Genomic DNA, 9,548 nt, shown 5'->3' with positions numbered 1-9,548 from the left:
ATGTTTGCAGGATTGGGGCTGCTGGTGATGCACAGGACTGGTGCGAACTCTCTGTGCAGGGCTGGATTTCGCCAGCTGTCACAACGGGGAGCAGAATAAGACAGACATAGGCCTGACCTTGTAAGTCACTCTTCACGGGCAGACTCCTATGCCCAGGGGGAATCCCACGGATGGCAGTGGGGTCCTTGGCACAGATTGACTTGCAGGATTGTGTCCATAGAGTAGTCAGGACACAAGATAGCATTGGCAGCGTTGTTACTAATTAGGATGTGGATAACTGCGGCTTGGGAGTGGTTAGTTCATCCTTATGACACAGCGCAAGCTTCCCTTCAGCTCGACTAAAACCCCTGTGGTTTATTTGTTTATTGACTTACTTTTCAATCAAATCCCCCTTTGAAACACACTTGGGGCCAAACTACCTCCCACCCAACCCTATTCAAATCAATGGGATTGCGCCAAGCTCAAGTCAGCACAGAATCCGGCCCCTAAGGGATTGTGTTTCAGGCAAGCCCAAAAAAGGGGTCTCTGCCCCTTTAAATGAGAAGAGTGCCTCTTTACATTCAGGTGGAGTCAGTTCTTACTGGGATATAAAGTTCCAGGAAGAGAGGCAGAGGCAGCTGGTTTGCTTAAATCTTAGGAAGCTTACAAAGCCATCATGGTAAGGCATGCATTATTATTTGTATTTGTGCTAATGTACAGGGGTCTTAAAAGCTGGTGATCTATACACCTAGTCCTTCCTCTCTGGATGTTAATTCAAAGCAGCTTTCTCATTTAATTGTTGCTTGCTTTATAGTTTATTGAACCACCAGTTTGCTCCTTATAAGGTAAAAGCTAGTACTTGGATTACTCTAAGTGGCCCCCCTCACTCTGGTTTTTCTCTCTAAGATTTCAGCTCATGAGCAGCTGGTGCCTGTAGAGTTGTTAAGTGCTTAACTTTTAATAGGAGTTGAGGGGCTTTTTGTTTTATCTGCAACTGGTCTATATAGATGCATGAATGATTTTGGCAGGCTAAAGTACAGTGTATATTTGTGGTCTTTCCCCTTGAAATTAACACTTCAGCAACTGTAACAATGTATGAAACTAATGCATTTTGCAGAGGGTAATTTTTTCCTTATGAGCTGCCATGTTGCCTTTGTCTACTGTAATCCCAAGGGTTTGTCTATGTTAAATGAGTAAAATTACAACTGTCCTTAACATTTCTAATTTAATCTTGACTCTAAAGAGCCTACAGCTTTGAAACTCAAATGCTTTTAATATACAAGGTTTTAAAATACATGCAATCTGCAAACTACCCAGAAAGTTTACAATAAGGTGACTTAGAATAATAAAAGTATATTCTAAAAAATGTTTGTGGAATGCTGACTGTTGAATGTGACTTTATAATATTGTAAAAAATGAAAAGGCATTTTCAAAACTTTTTTTGCAGACAGTAAAGTCAGACTTCAAAGTGCTGTCCTAGGGACTCTCCTGTTATAAAAATTTAACATTTTCATGGCAATTTAAATGCAAAAATCATCCAGACAACAATGTTTCCTCTGTTTGTAGCCTGATGCTGTAAAATACAGCTTATCTTGGTGCAGAATGCAAATACTGTTGATCTGGTACCTCTTAACTGCATCCCCAAGCAAACTGTTCTTTCAACTTGCATTTCCTGCTGTTCCACTAGGGTTTTTCCATTTGCCACGCACTCATTTTAAAAATCCCAAGAACCATGCTATGCTGGGAGCAGGTGCTGTCTCTTGTGGACTAGAATAGGTCTGTGATCCAAACAGCTGTCTTTGCTAAAGCTGGAAAAAATGGCCACAGTGGTGACCTTAGCCACATCTTGCTAAAAACTATTGCAACTATCTAAATGGTGGGGATGGGCGAGCTGAGTAACACGCTTCCCAAATAGTACAAATACCAGCCCTGTGAGATGGATAACTTCGAAATATCAGCCAGATTGAATCAGGAGTGGCCATGCCCACTAGGGATGGGCTCGCCATAAGGCCTTGGGTCTGAGCTCTCACCACAGCTTGGGGGTGGTGAGAAATCAGGCCTGGACTAAAATTCTGTCTATCAAATATATGATGAGACGCTAGTGGGAGATCTTCCAATTCCCTGAGAGCAATCCCGCCAGTTGGCATCTGGATTTCATGTCATGTGACTTGGCAAATTTGTAGTCCTTAGGTGCTGAGTAGGAGTTCACTCCAGAGATCTCAAAGCTATGGATCCTCATAGCATCTTGCAAACTAGAATTGCTCGAGTACTTAACATGTGTCTAAAGAAGTACCTTTAATTATAGGTTATTGCTATAGCTATTCTAGTTGCTGGAGCTCTGTTAATTTATATTAAATAGTCCCTGCCCCTCTGTTGCATCTGGCTTTAGAGCTATGGAAACTGAAGGAATGCTTAGAGAGAAATGTGTATAACAATAGTCTCTTCAGGAAGACACTAACCAAACACTAAATAAGAACAATCTTATTGGCTGCTCATACCCTACGGCCATGACACTGCTAGAAGCTAAGTATATTTCAGATTAATGCTTTAAAGCCAGGGCTGCCAAAATCTTCCTAGTGCAGATGTCCTTGTGGAGGACCAGTAGATGGACAGCCACTATGTTCCCTTGCACTGTGCTAGGTTACTAGGATTGCCAACTTTCTACTCACACAAAACCAAACACCCGACGCCCCTTCTCCAAAGCCCCACCCCCACTCACTCCATCCCTCTGTCATTTGCTCATTTTCTCCAGGCTGGCTCGGGGGTTGGTGTGGGAGGGGGTATGGGTTCTGGGGTGGGCCCAGAAATGAGGGGTTTGGTGCACAGGAGGGGAATCGGGGCTGGGGCTCTGGGGTGGGGCTGGGGTGCAGGAGGGTGCTCTGAGGGGTTTGGAGAGTAGGAGGGGGGATCAGGGTTGGGGCACAGGAGGGGGTCGGGTGCAGGCTTCAAGTAGCACTTACCTCAAGCAGCTCCGAGAAGCAGCGGTATGTCCTCCCTCCGGCTCCTACACGTAGGTGCGACCAGGCAGCTCTGTGTACTGCCCCATCTGCAGGCACTGGCTGCAGTTCCCAGCCAATGGGAGCTGGAGCTTGGGGTGGGAGCAGCATGCAGAGCTCTGGGGCTACCCCTGCGTCTAGAAGCCGGAGGAGGGTCATGCCGCTGCTTCTGGGAGCCACGGCAGGCAAGGAGCCTGCCTTAGCCCCACTGCACTGCCGACCAGACTTCTAACGGCCCAGTCAGGAGTGCTGATCTGAGCCCCCACGGTCTCTTTTTTGACTGGGTGTTCCAGTTGAAAATTGGCCACTTGGCAACCCTATAGGTGACAGTTGTTAGTTTTTTTTGGTCCATAGTCTGGCTGGTTCTTTCAGCCTGTCTTATCTCTTGCTTTCTACATTTTTATACTCCCATGTGGCTTCTTTATTTCTTATCAGCTATATGCTGCTTGTAGCTCGGGAGGGTGAATTATTTAGTCTGAGTGGCTCCTGGATGCAGAGCCTTATGTGAGGAGTTGAGAACCTGCTGGAGCTGAGAAGAGATGCGTGGGCCAGAAAGTGGAGCTTGCAGCCCTGGGCAGTACACGTACACTCCCGTGGAGGCTGTGCAAGAGCAGGGATAGAAGGCCAGGGGCATGCAAGGAGACACCTGCTGCATAAATCCAAACTGCAGGTGCCCATTTGCAGTGCTGGTTTGGATAGGTCCACAGCTTATTCTTTGCTCCCTGTGTCTCCCCACCTGCCCCCAGGCTGCATCAAGGGTACTGTCACATACACAAAGTTTAGACCAGTTATAAGAGTCCTGTATTACCTGAAAACTAGAAATTCTCTCCCAGAAATCAAGGTGTATACCAAGACCACCTGTTGCACTAACAGATTAGTTGGGCAAATGTCTGCATGTAGAAAACCGCTTGAAAGAGCGAAATACAACTGCCCAGGCTAACACCTAGTGCACATTGTGGCTACTATCTTCTTAACCTGAAGCAGTAATGAGACTTGTCCCTAATTCCAGAGGGAGTGTCTTTCTATCCATATTGGCCAGGCTGGGGTCCAGATGGGCAATGCCTGTTGGGAGCTGTATTGTCTAGAACACGGAATCCAGCCGGATGGGACCATTCCCAGCAGCAAGGCCGCTAAACCAATAGAGCCAGACACTGAACAAGTGGATTCTTCTTTTGAGACCTTCTTCTGTGAGACTGCATCAGGAAAGCACGTGCCCAGAGCAGTGTTCATAGACCTGGAACCCACGGTCATTGGTAAGATAAGGGGACAGACTGCTAAATATGCAGCAGAACATTGTTTAGCTTCCTTTTGGTGGGAGGGCCTCATGGCTAATGTCACTGATTGCATCCTCTGACTTGCCACCCCCATCAGTGTAACCCTGGTGACACTGTCCAATCATGAAACATTGTATTTCAGGTGTCATTAATTCCAAACAGGACTCTACATGGCAAACAGGTTACTCCTCCTATGCTAGTATGAGCGTAGCATTTCACTTGGGACTTCGCTTTCTTACGTGGGATTTCCCTCTTGTGGATAGAGGGCTAGATGCTTGGCTGGTGAAACTGGCCTAGCTCCATCAACATCAGTAGCACTAAGCTCACTTACGCCCGCTGAGGATCTGACCCAGCAAGCCTGTTTGCTGGCAGCTACTAAACCAGGGGTGACCAACCTTTGCCTGAGAAGGAGCCAGAATTTACCAATGTACATGGCCAAAGAGCCACAGTAATATGTCAAAAAGAAAAGGAGGACTTGTGGCACCTTAGAGACTAACCAATTTATTAGAGCATAAGCTTTCGTGAGCTACAGCTCACTTCTGTAGCTCACGAAAGCTTATGCTCTAATAAATTGGTTAGTCTCTAAGGTGCCACAAGTCCTCCTTTTCTTTTTGCGAATACAGACTAACACGGCTGCTACTCTGAAACCAGTAATATGTCAACAGCCCCCCGCATCAGCTCCACCCCACCCTCCCCATGCCTCTTGCCCACCGGCAGCCCTGCCAATCAGCGCCTCCCCAACCCTCCCAGCACCTCTCAATTAGCTGTTTCATGGCATGCAGGAGGCTCTGGGGGGGAGGAGCCAGGGCATGGCAGGCTTGAGGGAGGGGGGCAGGAAGGAGTGGAGTGGGGGCAGGGCCTGTGGCAGAGCCAGGGGTTGAGCAGTGAGCACCCCCCAGCACATTGGAAAGCTGGCAGCCCCAGAGTCAGTGTCTAGACAAAGAGCCACATATTAACTTCTGAAGAGCTGCATTTGGCTCCAGGGCCACAGGTTGGCCACCCCTGGACTAAAGCATCCCCATGAAGTGTCTGTAAACCAGTTTACCTGGTTCCTGTGGAAAAACAAGCATCACACTTTTCAATGATCTGAAGTAGTGAAGAGTATTTCTGAATAGATCACCACAGTCTCTCTTATTGAGAGGTTTCCAACATAATAAAAGTGTCCACTGTAAATTTTTTTTTTAACCCAGGAGACCTCTTTGCTGCTGCCTTTGATTCCTGAGGATTTCAGAGATTTGTTGCCAGAAATCTTGTCTTTCCAAACAGAGTAACCCTATCACTAGGGTCGGGGTAACTCCCTGTAGATTAAGGGGGAAAATAACTAAACGAACAAATCTTCCCGGGTGGGGAGAAGCAGAGTAGTCTGTGTAACATGCTGAATTTTTAAGTCAGGGAACCAGATCTTTCTCTAGAAGATCTGCTTGAGGAATTATTTTGGAAGTGCTATGGTTTGTCTTATCGAGTAGGTAAGACTCGATGATCACAAGGGTTCCTTCTAGCCTTACTCTATGAATCTACAGCATGTAATGCTGCCCCTGGAGAAAATGCTACCAGAAATTCAGAGGTGCAAGTAAACAAGACAAATACACAAGCTTCCTATAGTAGCTATAATCCCACAGACAGAAAACTGAAAGCCCAGCCAGCATCCTAAAATGTACTGTAACCCTAATCAGAACGTGACTTCAAGGTGGAAATTGAAGTCCTATGTGCATTATCTGGGCAAACTTGTAGGTATAGCTCTCTTCTTCAGTCCTAGCTCACCAATCCCAGACCCCTCTCAAAATTCCTACAGTATCTTGAATATACTGTTTCTGCTTCATGATGGACCTTTTTTGAAGCTTGTCTCTCTCAGAAGCTTGACGGCTTTGCTAGCAATGGTATTCACGCATGCTCTAACATCCCCAATCTGTTAGGCGTCTTCTGTTTAACCAATAATCCAACTTCCTGCAGATGAGATCCGAATTGGGAACTACCGTGCACTCTTCCATCCTGAGCAGCTCATTAGCGGCAAAGAAGATGCCGCCAACAACTATGCCCGGGGCCACTACACCATTGGGAAGGAAATCATTGATACTGTATTGGGTAGAGTCCGTAAAATGGCAAGTAGACAAATATGTTTAAAAGTCTCTTAAAGCACCTTCTTAACTAATCGTTCAAAATGGGGCAATATGACACTTTGGGGTTGGGAGAAGGACAGTATCCACTTAAAAAGGGGATTGTAACAGCAGGCTAACAAGGCATTCCTGTGTATTAACCCAATGTTTGATGGGCACTACAAGCCAAGTATAAAGTTCATTGCTTCAAAAGAACCCTTAAAGTTTTAGCTCAGGAGCTGTTGCGTCTCTTGGAAATGGCTGCATAATGAGATTTTTTTTTTGGGGGGGGGGGGGGGGCGCCTTTGTACTTCGTGACTATCATGTGGGACCTAAACAGTTCAGGGCCTTGCAGTCCATTATCAATGTGTCAAATCCCAGCCTTGGTGAATACATTACAAAAGTACAAAGGAATGGCCATATTGGGTCAGGCCAATGGTCCATCTAGCCCAGTATCCTGTCTTCCACCAGTGGCCAATGCCAGGTGCTTCAGAGAGTATAAACAGAACAGGCAATCAAGGGATCCATCCCCTGTCCCCCATACCTAGGTTCTGGCAAACAGGCAGGGGACACTTCAGAGCATAGTTTTGCATTCCTGCCCATCTTGACTAATAGCCATTGATGGACCTATCCTCCATGAACTTATCTAGGTCCTTTTTGAACCCTTTTATAGTCTTGTAACCCTTGAATAGCTGGGGTGGCCTATATAAAATTAGCTAGTGGGTCTCAATCCAGTTCCAAGTAGACAAGTGTCCATATACTAAATGACTCCAGGCTGTCAATAAGCAACTTGCATTTCAGTGATCATGAAACACTGAGTGCGTGTTAGTTCCCTGTCTAGTAGTTGTCCTAGAACCAGCCAATAACTTCCACTTGGCACAAGCGCTCTGTGGATGTTGGAGTGTGATAATTACCTGAAGGGTTGACAAATGTCCATGCAACAGTACCTCTAACAGCAACAAGTATTCTGTCAGTGTGCCACCACTTAACACTGAACTAATTAATGATCTCCTATGGAAACATCCAAGGGGGTAACTTAAAATCCCAAATTAAGGCTGAATAACATTCCCCTTAGACTGTCAATTACTATTACTAGTCCTGCCTTGCAGGCAGGGGACTGGACGAGGTGACCTATTAAGGTCCTGTCCAGTCCTGCACTTTTATGATTCTATGAAGAGGAGAATTGTTGGAACTTTATTCTTACACAGAAGTTCACTATCAGAACTTCTGACCAATCCTGCTGTCAGCTGTTAATCAGCAATGAGATTAAATAGTATAAAATCCTTGAGTTGAGGAAATGAACAAATATTGTATTCTCTTGCAGGCTGACCAGTGCAGTGGCCTTCAAGGGTTCCTGGTCTTCCACAGCTTCGGAGGAGGCACAGGCTCTGGATTCACATCCCTCTTGATGGAGCGCCTGTCAGTAGAGTACAGCAAGAAGTCCAAGCTGGAGTTCTCGGTGTACCCTGCCCCACAGGTCTCCACTGCGGTGGTGGAACCCTACAATTCCATCCTGACCACCCACACCACACTGGAGCACTCGGACTGTTCTTTCATGGTGGACAACGAGGCCATTTATGACATCTGCAACCGGAACCTTGATATTGAGCGTCCCACTTACACCAATTTGAACAGGCTGATAGGACAGATAGTGTCATCTGTCACTGCTTCCCTGAGATTTAATGGTGCATTAAATGTTGATCTGATAGAATTCCAAACTAATTTGGTGCCTTATCCCCGCATACACTTTCCCCTCACTACCTATGCACCCATAATTTCGGCAGAGAAAGCCTACCATGAGCAGCTCTCGGTGCCTGAAATCACCAATGCTTGCTTTGAGTTCTCCAACCAGATGGTGAAATGTGACCCTCGCCGAGGCAAATACATGGCTTGCTGCCTGCTGTACCGGGGGGATGTGGTGCCCAAGGATGTGAATGCAGCTATAGCAGCCATCAAAACCAGGAGGTCCATCCAGTTTGTGGACTGGTGTCCAACTGGGTTTAAGGTGGGCATCAATTACCAGCCCCCCACGGTGGTGCCAGGGGGAGACCTGGCTAAAGTGCAGCGGGCCGTCTGCATGCTGAGCAACACCACGGCTATTGCAGAAGCCTGGGCCCGGCTGGATCACAAGTTTGACCTGATGTATGCGAAACGGGCCTTTGTGCATTGGTATGTGGGGGAGGGGATGGAGGAGGGGGAGTTCTCCGAAGCCAGGGAGGACATGGCTGCTCTCGAGAAGGACTATGAGGAAGTTGGCAGGGACTCTGCAGATGGGGATGAGGCAGATGAAGATGAGTATTAACTCAAATCAAGTACAAACTCCAGTTAATCAGGCTACAGCTGTGATGGTGCTCAGGCAGCATCTCTCATGGGATTCTCCCTTAATATAAAGGTTACCAGTTGAGATATTCTGTGCCCTCTTATGCTTGCATAATCGAACGTGGCCAACTCTGTCGCATGAGCGCATACTTGCTGAAACTATCAAGCTTCATTGCTAGGTCTCTGAAATGAAATCTGATAAGGCACCAGCTTAATGCTTGGGGCAGATTTTTTAGGTGCAAAGGATACTAATGTATGAACCAAAGGACCTAAAGCTTGCAACACTCTCCTGCCCGAAACGTGAAGATTCCTCTGCCTCTTTTACTGCTAACGCACCTTTTATTAGAAACCATGTGACATTAAACTATGTATTTCAATAAAAATTATTTGGCTTTAACTTCTCTGTGAAGGGCTGCTATATTGACTCCCTAAGGTTGTTTTTAACGTGTCTTTCCGTTAATCCAGGAGTAAATCCCCAAATCCATGTTTCAGGAGCAGCTTTGTAATTGAGGCTTAGCTACCTCGATGCCCCACTCCTACATCTAGAATGTGCTCACCCCTCACTCACTACGTGCTGCAGAAAGTATTCCTGCTGAAACCTGTCCCCAGCAGGAAGCTGCCCTCTTCTCTGAAAGCTGCTCAGGCCCTGAAATTTCCAGTCTGCAATTTACTGGATAGAAGAGTGAACTTAACAAGAGTTGAGGCCATAGGTGCCAACTTCCTCTCTACCAAGGGTGTACTTGACCCCGCCACCTCCCTCAAGCACAGCTCCTCCCTATCTTCTCCCTCTCCTCCTCTCTCTTCCCCCCCCCCCCCCCGTACCTCCTGAACACTGTGGTGAGTTGCTTAGGTGGCCACCAGTGTGTGGCAGGCACTGGGGGGGGGGC

General features: G+C 46.8%; 1 protein-coding gene across 1 annotated transcript; it reads left to right on the top strand.

Moving 5' to 3' along the window:
* Window positions 1-548: 548 nt before the first annotated feature.
* Window positions 549-9,058, top strand: LOC311531896 (tubulin alpha-1C chain-like). Its single transcript, XM_084649741.1, has 4 exons — window positions 549-658; window positions 3,985-4,228; window positions 6,200-6,348; window positions 7,667-9,058. Exons 1-4 carry the CDS (start codon window positions 656-658, stop codon window positions 8,642-8,644), a joined length of 1,374 nt encoding a protein of 457 aa, XP_084505867.1. The 5' UTR covers window positions 549-655; the 3' UTR covers window positions 8,645-9,058.
* The last annotated feature ends 490 nt before the right edge of the window (window positions 9,059-9,548 follow it).

The sequence above is a fragment of the Lepidochelys olivacea genome (genome assembly GCF_965140295.1).
Source record: "Lepidochelys olivacea isolate rLepOli2 genome assembly, chromosome: 1".
NCBI lineage: Eukaryota > Metazoa > Chordata > Testudines > Cheloniidae > Lepidochelys > Lepidochelys olivacea.
The sequence above is the reverse complement of the archived record's forward strand: the minus strand, read 5'-3'. Positions and strand labels throughout refer to the sequence as shown.

Coding starts and splice junctions, on each gene's coding strand:
- LOC311531896 (XM_084649741.1), top strand. Junction 4,229..6,199: donor CCTGGAACCCACGGTCATTG/GTAAGATAAGGG, acceptor AACTTCCTGCAG/ATGAGATCCGAATTGGGAAC. Junction 6,349..7,666: donor TGGGTAGAGTCCGTAAAATG/GCAAGTAGACAA, acceptor ATTCTCTTGCAG/GCTGACCAGTGCAGTGGCCT.